Genomic DNA, 15,760 nt, shown 5'->3' with positions numbered 1-15,760 from the left:
TATGTGTGTCTGACTTTTGTTGGTTCAGCTTTGTTGACTCTGGTCAGCCAAGAGAAATACAGGTGACATGTTGTGCATTTTATTCCAAAGAGGATTCTTCTAGGTGTGACAACAAAAATGGAGCGGAGAGGCTGTCCACTTTTGACATTCTGCAAAAGGTGCAGGCATAACCTTGAAAAAAATCATGAAACTGATAAATCAATACAAGGGTAGTAATCTGTAGCTCTTTTAGGCTCCATATATTTCTTTTGGCATATTCTAACTCTTGGTATTTGAGAGAGGCAGTCACTATGTTGACTTTATACTATTCCTCTTTTAGAAGTGTATGTTATCTATCTATCTATCTATCTATCTATCTATCTATCTATCTATCTATCTATCTATCTATCTATCTATCTATCTATCTATCTATCATTGTCTCTTTTTTTTTTTGTCAAACTCTCTGTTCATCTCATTGCGCGCATGCACTACTCGGCTGGACTGCATTATAGACCAGGACTTGTTTGAATTGGCTCCTGGCACATAGATGTGCTGCTCCTAGCGTCCACACCTTGAAAGCACAGCAGTCACCTTCCAACCTCTGCGACTCTCCCCTCCTCTCCTCTCCTTTTCTCTTTTCCTTTCTCAGTCGCAGTTATTCTGCGGGTTGGAGGGGACGGCTGTATCTGCTCATATTACATCATTTTAACGAGTTTCTCTCCCACTCTGAGAGATTGTAGCTGCTTTTTTTTTTTCTTTTTACATTTCACCACCTCACAAGAGTCTATGCTCCACAGAAGACCAGCGGCTGATCGCTTAACCAAGCCACTGAGGGCTTCCTCGGCGTTCTGGTGATGAGGCTAGTGGTGCACAGCCGACACAGCTTTGAAGGAATCCCTTTGGGTCTGAAAAAACGGCCCCAGTAAGACAGACGGGGAGAGCTGCTGGAAGTACTGCGCGTTGGGACGCTATCATTCCTCCAACAATGCATCTCTTCAGTGCCATGTTTCTACTTGTGATGTTAGCTGACATGCCCAGTGAGGTAAGGACGCCTGAATGCGTTGAAAAGGCACCGCGTAAAAGTTACTCGAGTGTTCTTAATTTGTGTTCTCATTAAAGAAAAAAATCTTAAATGCAAGCAAAGTCTTTATATGAGGAGTGATGATATATTAAAAATATAGTAATTCGGCTTCGTATGTCTTGCTGCATTATCAAATAGATCCTTTGCTATTGTTCTATTGTCATCTCTGTTTACGGAGAAGAAAAGCAGAAAGTTTAAATAACCAAACAAAACGAACCATTAATCAATCTAATGGATAATAATGTAGTTTGAATGTATACTTAAAACACCTAATTTAGTGAAATGCAAAATAACTTTTACTATGCTGTATAGAATTAATAAAAATATGTTTCGGGGATTTGGCGACCATGTAGTTAAGATTGTTCTATTTACCCACTGAACCTCACACAGAGTGGTCCATGAGGCATTAATGGGAATCACTAAAACTGCCTTTGCTAACTGATAAAAGAAGCTGGCAACCATGTGGGATTTATAGCTGTGAATAGAAACCGTGAGTAATTAGCGTGGAGTGGCAGACCAGCGCCAATAAAACGGCAGCGGGTCCGGGTGAAGTGTGATGTGTCTCTGCATGGGTGGCGTGGCGTGTTACTGTGCATGACACTCTAGGAAAAGCCGTGTCCGTTTGGTGAAAACTGACGAGCTTTGATGTGACAGTTGTAAATTGATGTGAAGGACGGTAAATCATTTGACCCAGAAAAGCTTTCAGTCAGGGCAGGAATATTTGAATCTGCAAAGAGTTCAGCTGGTCAGCAATCTCCCACTGTTGAGCATAACTAATGACGGATTAAAAGGTGTGACAAAAACTCGGCAATGTGTCTGTTGCTTAACACTTTCCGGAAAATATTAATTCAGTTCTTTAGAATTCCTGCTGTATTTCATACAGCACCATGGACAGCACCAGGTCGCGCTTGTTGGTTAAAAAGCAGCATGAGATGTAAATGTAGCACCATAGACAGCGCCTCCTCTTAGGAGTGTCAGTATCTGTTGTAAAGCCCACAGACCGCTGGGCTTTTAAAAATTCTGCAACACCACATACATTTTTAAAAGGCAGCACTCTGTAATATAACATTCCACTTTGAAACAGTAATATAAAAACAAACGTCAAGGAGATATAGAGAGGTCCCAAAGGGGCAATACAATCTTATCAAGATATATTATTTATTTTTCTTTTGGGATGTTCCTCTGGAGCCCCTGAACAAAGCAATTTGTCACAGCTAATGAGCCTGGTAGACTTTTCACACACTAGTGATTACACACAGACATGAAGAGATTTAATGGAACCCTTGGTAAATATGCATCAACAACCATACAATAAATTCAGTTTTATATTTCAGGTAAATAATCATAACAATTTGAAAAACTCAGGCTTAAAATTCAGATGGAAAATCCCATGTAAAAGAATAATTGCTATTAGCATCATACATTTTGGCACTAAAAATGCACCTCTGATGTTAATGATTTTTAAGCTTCCACTGCAAACAGGAAATGTTATTTATTCTCTTGGAAAATTTCCCTCTTCTGTAAGATATAGAGAGATGGAATATGCTGTCTACACCCTGAGCCATTTCTTAGGTTATCTCCTCTTTAGATTATATCATACATTTTCTTTATGATCTAAAGGACTGCGAAAAAAGTAAAAAGTAGATTGATTTTGTATGTCATGAACCATTTATTGACTTTGATGCCTCAATTTCATTTGCTGGTTAAGTCAATCAAACTTTTATTTAAAAATCTTCATTACAGTAAATACTCTGTTGTGGACAGTCTATGAAAGCCCACAACATCACAGATCCTTCCCCCAAACCTAAAGTCAGCATAAAATACTTTTACAGACTGTCATCAAAAAAAGAAAAGAAAAAGAGCTGATTAAGTCTTTGTCTTTTTAATCAAACTTGGACGTAAGGATATCGAAAATATGATGCACTGTGAGGCTATTTGTAGCACTGTTGCCTTGCAACAACATTTCCTGGCTTTGATTCCCTGCCTTGGATCGTTCAACATGGAGTTTTCATGTTCTCTTTGCAACGTGAATGTAAATCTACCGAGTACTGGCTGATAATTTATAAAGATTGCTCAGACAGATCAAGAAACGGATCACTACCCCACTGGAGTGCTGTAAAATGACTGTACTTACAGTATCAGAAACTCAACAAATATCTCACAGCTGAAAGTAATGGGTCAGGTCACCTTTCCTCTGACTGGTTTTCTCAAAGACTGGTAGATGTTGAAACATTGCACCGAGGTTATGTCAGGCAAAGAAAGCATGACATTACTTTTTTTATGTCTCTACCAGTTCAACGTGCATGATGAATAATGCTCCTGATCTGCCTAGTTGCCAGAGGGAAGAATTAAAGGGGCCTCCTTGTGAAATCAGGTGTGAGAAACCCTGTGTATGCCCCAGGAAAACAGAAGGTCTATGATTGACTTAAACTTCTTAGAAAATCTAATCAACTTTTAAAAAGAATTACAAACCTGGAAATGTGATATTATGGATTGTAAGAATGACCAATAATTGTAACATTGGGATTTTATTAAATCAATTCAATTAAGTTTATTTATCTAGCGCCAATTCACAACACATGTCACCCCAAGGAACTTTACAGAGACAATTCAACTAGATTATACAGTCAAACTGATTCAGAGTTTTCTGTCTAAAGAAAACCAGTTGATTGCATCGACTCAATGATCCGAAAGCAATCCTGCATAAAAAAATAAATCCCACTGTGTAAGCACGAGTTGACTGTATGATTTTAAATCTATGAGAACAGGGGGAATGACAGAATGCTCATTTTAGGGGAGAATATATTTAATAAAATACCAGGGAAGGAACTTGAAAAACAAGGGAACAATGCTTGTAGTTTGAACCAGAACACAAAGAATCAATGAAATTGAAAACAGAATTTTTCAATACAAAAAATAAAATTAGAACATGATGGAAAAAACACATTTGCTGTTATCACCAAAATCTTGGAAATCACTACACACCGATTAATGAAAAAGGATTTGTTTATATCTGATAATATGCAAACTGAAATAGAAATGAATTCATGTTAAACATGTATAAATAACAAAGGCAATATGTCTCTGCATATATGTTGTTTCAGATGTCATGCCTGCAACATGAGTAAACATTGCTGCTGACCTTTAAAAGGTGTGCGAGGCGGTTGTTTACTGAACAGAAGGGGCTCTAATGTATAGCCTATATACAAGAAGAACAGAGTTTATTGTAAATAGAAAGGAAAAAATATATGACATGCACCCAGCCTAATATCTGTTAGATTTAAATCCTCAAGTTCTCTAAAACAAATTTAGGACCATGGATTTACTCCAGTAAAAAGTGAACACTTGTGAATTTATTACTGATGATGTGGCTGATGATTTACTACTGGACAGTATCTTCACCCCTGCTTTTGTGAATCCTTTCAGTAACTGGCCTTGGGGGACAATTTGTTTTAAATGTTCTCATTAAATATTAAAAGATCTGAAAGAAAATATGACACCATCCATCTTTCTAAGACTGCATGCAAACATAAAGTATTGATGAATTCTTGTACATCAGCCTATGTGAGTAGCTGGGATAGCTGCATGTATTTATAAGCCACAGTTTCAGCAAAGACCACCATGAAATATGTAGAGGGCTTTAATGAGGCACTTATTCTTTCACTGCATATGTTTGTTAAGTAACCATAAAACCCATGGGTTGTTGGTGCCACAGATGCAAATCATACCTTTTTAACCTTGGTATTAAATCTGGTTTATGTACATCAAATTATGCAAGCATGGCTTTTTATCTATCACGCACATTTTTGGGGATCTTATAAAAGAATGGGAGTCCTTTAAAAATAAGTGCATTGTTACACATAACAATGAAAATAGAAGATTCCTTCTCCTTAAATATCAAACTGTTTGTTGTGAAAGTACCGTATGTCGATCCATGCTCTTGTACTCATACTCCAAACTCGGCTTTGTTTTCTTTGTTTTGTTTTGTGTTTTTTTTTGCTTTTGTATACCCTGTGTGGTTTCTGTTATCAAGTAACAGCTCCCTTGGGGAATTGCTAAAGTTGCTCTAAAGTTGGTGTGAAGTTTATACATTCATCTCTTGCATGTTGTATTCAGCCTGTTACATCCAGTTAGCAATATCTATAACAAGGTTGCAAGAGGTTGGAGCAGAATTATCTTAAAGATGTAGACTGTTTATCTCCTTTTTTTCAAGCTAGGACTTTACAGGAGTAAAAAAAAGACATTTGAGGAGATTGGACAAGCACTTACCATCGAATTTATATATCTACAAGATTCTCTATAATGCCATATGTATGACGCTGCACCGAACACATCAGGTCTGACCTCCCAGTCAAATTTAAAAAGCTTTACTCTTTATATAGGTATTAAATATATGCCCCTCTGTATTATTTGACCTTATAAGTTCAGCATAGATAAAAATATCTTTCTGATATAAAAATTATTTAGAATTCCAGAAACACTTTTAAAGGACTCCCCCCCCCTAAAATAATAGTTACAGCTACAAGTTTAACTCCCTTTGGACAGTAAGTGGTGTGCAATGCTAGCATTTAGTTAGCATTAACCAACATTTAACTGACCTACCAAGAAGTAAAGCAGCCACCCCTACTTAGCTTCCAAGCCCCTTTGCTTCCTTTAGTCAGCACCAACACTCAAAACCTTGACCCATGTTCAAACTCAGTTTGCTTCTATTTTGATCCTCTTGCATTTGACAAACGTAACGCTGAGAAGAAGCCATTTCTTAGCTCTATCCCTGAGCTACTAGAATCTGGTATTGACTGAGTTTTTTAACCGAAACAGAATGAGCACAGAATAAAACATGCTTGGAACCTTGGATTCTCAACAACTTTAGCCAATCAACAGATTGTTAGCATATCTTCTCTCACTGAAATTAGGCAAGGTGGTAAAAAATATGAAATGTGACATAGCAGGACATTCTGCTAAGTCTTTATCTAGGTTGAAAGAACTCAATCCATTTGAAGTAAGTCTGATCATCTGTCCAAATAAAAAAATATAGATAATCTATCTATCTATATCTATGTATATCTTATATATATATATATATATATATATATATATATATATATATATATATATATATATATATATATATATATATGACGCGCTCAACATTACTCAGTGGCTTTCAATCCAATTTGGTTTTGGATTGATCCAATGACCTAAGACAGATAACAGTGCTGACACCTCCTTGCTAGAGAATGGCCTAAAGGCTGAAACCACATCTGTTTTAAAACCACAGCAGACAAAGTCAAACAACAGACTAAGAGGTGACGACAACATATTTTTGGAGGAGGTATATTGGACCTGGCAAATTATATGGTCAGAAAACTATGAATTCCTCTTTGATTTTCTTTTGACCATTTTTTCCTTGCAGTTTCAGATATTAGCCATAACTTAAAATTTGCCTTACAGTCCTTTCTTTATTTTACAAAGAAGCTTATGATGATATTTGAATGTCCGTTGCATAGTTGAAAACTTTCCCCCTTAGAAATGGAAGGAAGAAAAAATAAATAAATTTAAAGAAAAAGGAAGTGGAATTACCTTCATACTTTTGTTTTGTACCTACACTTTTTTTACTCAGTATATCGTTTAGAATTAGACCTCAGTGTGATTGCTGATAAATGTGAACCTAACATATGTTAGTATGTTAGTTAACATAGAAAATCTCAGAATTCCTGCTATATAATATATGATATAGTTTCCTGATTAGGAAACTATATCATATATTTATCTGATCTCCTTCATCAGATAAATATTTCTATAAACATGGAAGAGATATTTTTCATGAGACTTTTTTTAGTACTTTAAAACTAGTTTAATGTAGCTTATCAATCATTCAAAAACATGCAGGAGAGACATTCTCACAGCAATATTGGCTATGGTGGAGTCTGTCTGATAGACAAAGATAGACATTTACAAATATTGATTATTTGTTCTTTTTCAGTTGCACGATTTCAAAAAAGGCCTTTCAGTTAACATTTCTCTATGCACCTGAAAGATTTATGCTCTTCTTTAGCTGCTGTCCCAGTGCAGCCCTGAAATGATGACTGAAGCTCTTATTTGGTTTGACCTCAAATTCTCCTAACATTTATTTGGTTGAAGATGATAGAACTGCAAGAAGAACAAATCTAATTGTTTGACAGAAAACCTTTCTACACTTTACATGACCATGCTCTGTATCAGGGATTGTGATAAACCATACTTCAGAGAGGATGTGTAATCTTGTACAGTAAAAAAAAAAAAAATCTGTTTGCAGCAGAAACTTGGCCAGCAAGGATAACTTTATAGCTGCTATACGATCACAAAAACAGGAACTTGTAAATCATGTTGTTGTTAAAAAACATTTAGCACATTAACATGAAGGAGCTTATGTTTACACTCTGCTACACTACTATAAATTGTACACAACCAATTACAGAATATAGGATTCTAGAGGCTAGCACAGCTGCCTTAATGAAGAAAGCCTCTTGATTCAATCTGAGGGTTGCAGATTCACCCTGAATAAAGTTTAGCTGCTCTCTGGGCAGGTTTAGTTTTTGGTTTGTGGTTAACATGTGTGATAATTTCTCTTATTTGATTCTGAAAACTGGACCTGTATAAGGTGCCAAATGTCAGGTGGAATAAGCTCTAGCCTTTAAAAACCACCAAACACAAGTTTGGAAAATAAGTGAATACATTTTCATTTGCAAAGGATGTTTCTGCACCTACTGTTGTCCAAGTACTTTGGCTCACTGGCTGTTTTTACAAACGTTTGATCTGTGCCATGATTTCTCTCTGTGAGGTGTTTGGAAGATCTTATCTATAAGGTATCGAGAACTGGCAATCAATCCTTTAAGATTAAATCACACCTTCATGATCATCTCAATAGGAAAGAGAAACAAAATTAGCTTCAACTTCATGGGCAACAGTATATATGTGCTCCCCTAACTTGTTAAGTGATGTAAAGCTACACATTCAAAAATTAGATTGGGGAAGACATTAGGGCCAAGCAGGAATAACAGCTGGAAAGGCTAATGTCCAGCTTTAAACTTGTCACTGCTGCGACCCTTTGGCCAAGAAATGTCTTCTCCTATTGCAAAATGGGAGCAAAGCAGCATGATTTAAATAGTTACTGTATCTTACCTCGTATATGAGCGGATTGAACCGCTTCTGATACATTTTTGTCTAACTGGAAAAAAATTGTCCCTCTGCTGTGATTGTTATTGAGCCAAATGGTTAAAATCCTGTATGGATGCTAAAGAATGAGAGTTAATAGTTTGATGATTTGAATCTATGTTTACCAAGAGGAATGTCCTTAAGGCAGGAGACTGAAAGCAGTGGGGTCCGCCAATCAGCACACTAACCTCTACTCAAAGAATTAGACAAATGAAAAGCTGCATGAGCATAGCTGTAAATCTGTCTGTGAGATCCTTGAACACACATCTCTTAAGATCACCTTGCCATGCTGTGCAGTGACAGCACTTCTGTAAATTATAAACACAAATTCTATGCAAACAGCTGCATTGAATGATCCTTAGATCTTTGCAAAGGAGCATTTTAGATTCTGAGTGAAGTTCACTTTTTCTTTTCCATGATTAAGATCAACATTTTCTTTAATCTAGAGCCATAATTAATAGATATTGAGCAATCATATGTAATACAAGTAGAAATCCCTTGTATCCTGATCTGGTAAATCTAATTTCACCTACATGCACAAAAACTCTTTATTTTGTTATGTCTTATTCAGTAAATATCACCAGACGCTTTGAGGGCGAGTAAGTGATGAGACAGGGGGAGATGAGACACAATGCCTCCATCCACCTTCATGCAGTCCCATCAATATACAAAGGTGCCATTTCACAATCAGCCACTGATAAGGTGGTTGCATTATAGTTGATTCTCTGCTGCTTGGAAAGATTGAATAGTATGTGCTAGTGTCATGGCAGATTGGAGCGGAGCTTGTCGAAAGCACAATAATGACACCCCGTTGTGTGAGTGAGCCACTGTAGTGAAGATTTGTTTTATAGAACAGCAGCTGCTTAAGAAAGAGGCTGCAGCATGGAGAGCTACTGAGCCTTTGTGCTGTTCAGTGTTCACTCCCTCCTCTTTAATGTTTGATGTGCTTTCATGTTGCCCGCCACTGCATCTTGAGAAGTGCTTGTATATTTGTGCGTGTTTTTAGGAACAAATAACCCTTTAAACATGAGGGAGTCACACATTATGGACCCATATCTGTGATCTCAGAACTAAAAGAGAACATTGTTTTTATTTAATTTACTTTAAGACAATATAATTGAGAAACAAGTGATCAACAGGAATGATCAAAGATTGATTGTGTATACTTGCAAGCAGTTCTTTTATTTTTTTTTTATAAAAATAAAAAAAAATACTTTTTGATAACTAATTTCAAAGATTTGGGTGAGTTTTCAGTTTGGTGTGACTAGCAGGTGACAGTGATGGTGCAGACTAGAGCCACTCTTCTGATTAGAGTGCATCATGGTCACTTCCATTTAGATGATTTATCGCCACATCCCAATCAGATGAACCCACCAATGAGACTATATTTCCCCTCTTAAGATCGCGTAGAATGAGCTGCTTGGTGGCTGGGGGGCACTGTACCTCAACTTTTCCTTGTACATCAATTCAATTTGACCTCCTCTCAAACTTCTTGAATATATATATATATATATAAGCTATATATATATAGCTTTCAGGATGTTGAAAATTTAGCAACATTAACAATTCCCCCCCTTTTAATGTATTTGTTTACCAAAACTGGATTTTATAGTAAGATATTAAGCTGTCATTCACATGACCTTTTCTGCTGACTTGGAATGTGGCAATTATCATCTATTTATCTTGTATTATAATGAATTGCTTCTAACTTCTCATTAAAGTAATTTACCCAAAATTAAATCAGGAAAAACACTAAGGGAAAATAAACAGACTAATCTAAAACTAAAAATAATAATAATAGAGGAATGAACAATTATAATAGATTAGAAGAAATACAAGTGTTTTCATGATCTCACCACATCATAGACTTCTTAATAGCCAAAAGTAGGGTTATCCCATAGGTTAATGGGAGGTGTGTTTGATGGTTTGAATTTTCAGTGCATGTGAAGGAAGCAGCACTACATATCTGCAGTAGGTTTAAAATGCTCCAGAACCCATTTTTGCCAAAATTAGTTAACCAATGACTAACTGTAGATTAATGCCACATGTTGAAGGTGTTGTGGATAGGTGTGTTACAAATAGAGATAACGGTTCCTGCTTGAACATTGTACCTCTTTACAGTTACATTTCTGAATCGAAGGAAAACACACAAGGACAGTGAAAAATAAGGACAATAACCTTTCCTTGAAGAATTGATACACGTTTTGTAGAATTCAAGAGACCAGTGAGGGTAGTGGATGAACATAACTTTCTCAGATTTTTTTTCATCTAGAGAGATGGTGAGACAAATAGCGGACTAAAGCAGGAAAATGTTTGCTACATCACTGTTTTATCAGGGTCAGTTCCCAGGTTCTCAAATGGGCACAGTTGCAATAAACTCATTTTTAAAATCTAAATCATCAATGAGAAATAAGGCTCTTTATAAACCATCCTTGTTGTTTACATACAGATGGACTGACAGATGTGTTTTTTTGTAAAGACATTGAATACTTTTCATGTAGTTGTAGATATTGTTTGGGAATTCTAATTTTCAGAATCACACAGAATCTGGTAATTGTGTTAGCTCATCATTTAAAAGAATACTTACTCATTCTAAGCTTCACAATGGCTAATATTCACGCTGCAGGCTTGTGTGGTCTCCAAATGACCTCTCTTGCTGTTTTCTGTCTTGACCAAAAGCCAGCAGCCTACTGTCCTAAAATGACTGTTGGCGTTCCTATGAAGAGAGCTGACGGGCTCCAGAACAGCTGGTAATCACCATTAGAAAGGTCTTTTAGGTCCTTTGGGACTGAGCACACAACATGACTGTTGGAGATTTCTCATTTGTACAAGCATTGTTAACATGGCAGCTAAGCAGAAACCAGCTGTCCACTTTGCTTTGGGAGTGATGATAATTCTTTCACATGGAGAAAGAAATAACTTTTCATCATTAATATGTTAAAAGAAAAATATGCCAAGCACACAATTAATGTCTTTTAACATTTCAGTAATTGTTTACTGCATAGGGCATTATTTGTGTGCTTGTTGTCAAGACTATACTAAAAAATCCGCTTGACTGGTGGGATAGATATCATCTATACAGTATATCGCATTCTCTACCCGACTTTCTCCATCTCCTTCTGTGAGCGTGTGCTGCAGGGTACAGGACTCCCAGAGGTTTATGTCTGTGACTCTAAGCAAGAGTGACATTTCTCTGACAACACCCGTAACATGCACACACAGATCCATACACACACTTTCTCTTACACATTCATTGTCTTTGTCTCTTGTACTCTGTTGTTCACAAACAGCAATTGGTACCACTGCACACAAAGACCTAAACAATGTATAGAATCGATTGTAACAAGCATAGCAGAGCCCATTACAGATATCATGCCAACGGCAGGAGGCAATTTATGCATAGACATGCTTGATCTTTAGATCATCAGACTGTGACCAGTCATAAAACATCAACAACCCATCTTATACTAGTTGCTTCAACTACAAGACATACCTAGTTTACAGTTTTTGCATGAATGAGATTTTTTTTTTTTTGCATTGCGGTAGGCACCTCCGGACCGGTTTTCTCTACGACCTTGCTTTCCCCTGCTTGATGAATCTTTTATGAGTCTGGCAATGTGGGTTTCTGTGTAGAAGATTGGAATATAAATATGCCTGTTATGCCTAGAGCTCCTCTTCCTACTCTAATACAAAAGCTTTCGTTAGACTGAGCACACTGGGCAAGCTCCTGCACGAACAATGCTCTTCACTTCTCTTCACCTATATCAGATAAAACACGTTGAGGTGCGATATGATTTTGCTAACACCAGACAGAGAGCATCCACTGTCTTCCTTGCCTTACCAAACACTATGTCACATCCTTTGAGGATGGGGGGTTAAGTCTAAAGGGAGTTTAAATTATTTCTATTTGCTCCGATAGTTACTATCTGATTCAAAATAGAGACCTCCTTTAAACGGTTTGGTTGTTTTTCTCGTGGGCTTGTTTTTTAAAGGGCTGAAGTTGGGGATATTCCAAAAGGCTAATGTAGACCTTCTTTTTAAGTTATTCCTTTACTTTAAAACTGTTCCATCTGGTGTTCCAATGGTTCCCAGATATTATCAATGTGCTTTAAGGTATCATGTGCCTGTAGACCAACTAAATTAATAGAGTTCTACCTTTCTGTAAAGAAGAATGAGTCAGACTTATGTTGTTGATGTCAACAAAATAAATGTGGTTGCCAGGAAAATGGCTTAGGAACATTTACCACATTTATTAATGTAGATATAAACACATATTTGGGCATGTGAATGTGACATGTGAAATTTTAAACCCATGTGGGTGGTTTTCTTTAAGGAAATCATAATCAATAAATTAAAAACTTAGGTATGCAATATTTGTGTAGGAAAAATATTTTATATTTCATAATTTTATCCTAGAAAAAGAATGGTTTAACTGTAAGCCCGAAATTGTTCTGTAACTGTGCCAGTGAGAAGTGAATGTAAAGTTTTGGCCAACAATGTATCAACCCCTGATTCATAATATTAATGATGCAAAACTAAAGACAACTTCACTACCAATATGAGTCCATCCCTGTCCTTTATCTTATTTTTTCCACAAAATAATCTACTTCCCATTATCTAAGTTTGGTATTGTTGCTTCCTTTGCTGAAATCAACCCCCTTTTCCTGGCTTTGATTTTGTCATAATAAAGAAAGAGAACAAAGCAGCACAGTAAAAATGGATTCAGAAGGCAAGAGGAGCCATTCAATCAATGGTGTTTTCCACGTGGCACTGTCATAGCCACTCAGTAGGCCTATTGATGAGGGAGACTCACACTGACTCCGCCAAGGCTTAAAGGCTCCAGTCAGGAAGGCGTGAGAGCCCAGCAGCCATCAGACACTGCTGCATATCAAGCAGGCTGGCAGAGCAGCTCTCTGCAGCACCACGGTGAGCAAGGTAGAGAGGTCCTTTGATAGAGACACTACATGTAGGACAGGGGGATAACAAGACGTTCTATTGGAAGGAACTGCAGCTTTCATGACACTGTTTTGCCAGATTTCTTCCTGTTGGGAATCCTCCATTTCTACAATTCACATTCAGAGTACTGGAGTGAAAATCACATCTTGTAATGATAGTGTTTAGTTCAAAGGCAGCTGTTGGTAACATCATTATTTCAAATTTGAATAGGAAATTAACTAAATGAAGTGTGCAATATTACATCATTTTATTGCTAAAAATGTAAATTCTACCCTATGCTCAGGATCAAATGAAGCTTGAATAATAAGAGTTTGAATGTAAATGTGGAAACATAAGTAGAAATTTATTGAGTCACACATTAACAACACATTGCAGCATGGTTTACACACTGTTCTGAGAGATGCTATGAATGTAACGCTCTCTGGTGATCAGTGTAGGTGGGCAGTGACAGTATAAAGTGCGAGGATATGAACTGGGTTCAAATTAGTGGTTATTGGAGTGGCTGAAGATGACAGCGTATCCGGGAGTGCGTGGGAGAGAGACAGAGGAAGGAAGACGTGGTGTAGAGTTTGTGGAAATGAAAACTGGAGATTGCAGGAAGGGATAAAAGGGGAGAAATACTAAGGAAGAGCTTCACATCTGTGCCTGCAGGGAAATTATCTGCCCTATCCAAAGCAAAAGGAGAATAATAATTAGAGGCCCATCACTCTGTCGCTGATTTTGTTCCGCTCACTGGCAGCAACACTCCTTGCAGATTGTCGTTAATTAGCTCTACATCACTTAATCAATACGAACGTGACAAAACAATGGCATGTGCATCCTGTCTCTCGGCCGACGGAGATGCTGGAAGCAGCAGGAATAAAGGACTAGTGTTGACAAACGCGACATGAGAGGGAAATGATCTTGAGTGACATCTTTGTCAGAGCAGAAGGAGGTGTGTGTCGCAGGGGGGAAAACAAAGCAAGAAGACATGATCTTAGAAAAACCTGCTACTATGACAACTTGAATGTACACTTCTTTGTTGACTTTGCATGCTTAAGTATGACATATTTTTACAATAATGCTGCTTTACAAGATGAACGGGTTGAAGTATTTACTTCTATTATGCATAAATATCCTAACACTGTTACATTCCTTGGCATCAGACATGTTTCAGCGACATATATGTAATGTGATGAGTAACTAGTCAGAATTGCTCTCTGTCTGTAAGCTTTATTGCTCTTGGCTACCTGCCCCCTCCTCCTAAGGTCTCAATTTCTACTCATCCCAGTAAGAGCAGAAGCTTGCAATGAGTTATTGAGGCATCCTTTAGAAAAGAGCACCTCTTACTTGTCAGGCACATTTTTTTTCTTGGTAGGTTATAGATCTCTGTTTGCTTCCATACCTACATCTGTCCTAAGTCCTGACCATATCCCAACACCAACATCTTGATAAAGTAAGATCCAATTTTGGGGGTGCTAAATTATGTGTAAAACCCCTATTTAAATGAGGATTTGTTGTGTGAACTGTTTAAGAAAACAGAGTGGACAGGATTTATTTTGTGCATCCAAAAGGCAGCCACAATTTGCAACAACACTGTTGTGTTTATTTAAATGATATTGCTAGTTAGAGGTAAATAGAAGGGACCTTTTTATATGAAATAGGATAAATAATCACACCTTAATATCTATACATTTACTTTGAAATAGTAATTCGGCAAATATCGCCGAATAGCGATGGAAAGCAATGTCACTTCATCAACGTAAAGAAAAAACCTGTTTGTTTTCCTGCACTTATTCTTCAAAAAATATTCAACAACTGCATTATAGACAAAAGAGAAAACAATAAAAAAAAAATTTCAGCACCACAAATGTGTGAACAGTCACGATAAGAAAGCAACATTCACAGTGAAGCTACTGATTTCTTATTTAAAAAAATAAAGACAGTTAACCACTGATTAATACAGAGATTTTAGCACTCTGTGGACAAAGAGCACTTTAATCAGGGCTGCAGTGTGTTTTATAGTCCATGATTCAGAGACAGACTTGTTGCAAGCTACTTCTTTGCATGATCTTGCGATAATGGTGATTAAAGGCTTGACATGGTGATGCAACATCCCCACTGCCCTGTTATGGTTGCATTAGGATGCAAACTGCACACTGTGCAAGTGCATGATTTTACAGTAAATTCAAAATGTTCCTGCAAACAAAAATAGACTTACATGTTGTTTTTTGTTTGCTAGTCTATTTTCTAAGTTTGCTAGTCTAATATTTAAGTATGCAGGACCTTTTGGGCTTGCTAATAAATCATGTATTTAGATGGCATTTGTACCCCTTTGCCATCGTATGTATTTATACATTGTCAATAGGAGATATGGCTCTACTATATTTGTTTCTGATATTTCAGATACAGTATGTTGATACAGTCAGTCAGATTCTTTCTCTCCTGTATGTCAGTTTACTTATGCTCCCTATCCAATACCATGGCAGACATCTATTGTGTGCAAGTTTTCAACTGGGATAAATAGAGACACTGATAGAGAATAGAGAAAAAGTATTTCAAATGTTTTAA

General features: G+C 37.0%; 1 protein-coding gene across 1 annotated transcript in view; it reads left to right on the top strand.

Annotated features, from left to right (window-relative positions):
- The first annotated feature begins 581 nt into the window (after positions 1 to 581).
- Positions 582 to 15,760, top strand: part of olfm2 (olfactomedin 2) — a 52,420-nt gene continuing 37,241 nt past the window's right edge. Inside the window, exon 1 of the mRNA XM_015372120.1 lies at positions 582 to 1,021. Within this exon, the coding sequence (XP_015227606.1) occupies positions 965 to 1,021 (57 nt within the window). The 5' untranslated portion in view covers positions 582 to 964. The remainder of the gene's footprint in view (positions 1,022 to 15,760) is intronic.

The sequence above is a fragment of the Cyprinodon variegatus genome, unplaced genomic scaffold (assembly GCF_000732505.1).
Source record: "Cyprinodon variegatus isolate N-32 unplaced genomic scaffold, C_variegatus-1.0 Scaffold68, whole genome shotgun sequence".
In the NCBI taxonomy this organism is placed as follows: Eukaryota; Metazoa; Chordata; class Actinopteri; order Cyprinodontiformes; family Cyprinodontidae; genus Cyprinodon; species Cyprinodon variegatus.
The sequence above is the reverse complement of the archived record's forward strand: the minus strand, read 5'-3'. Positions and strand labels throughout refer to the sequence as shown.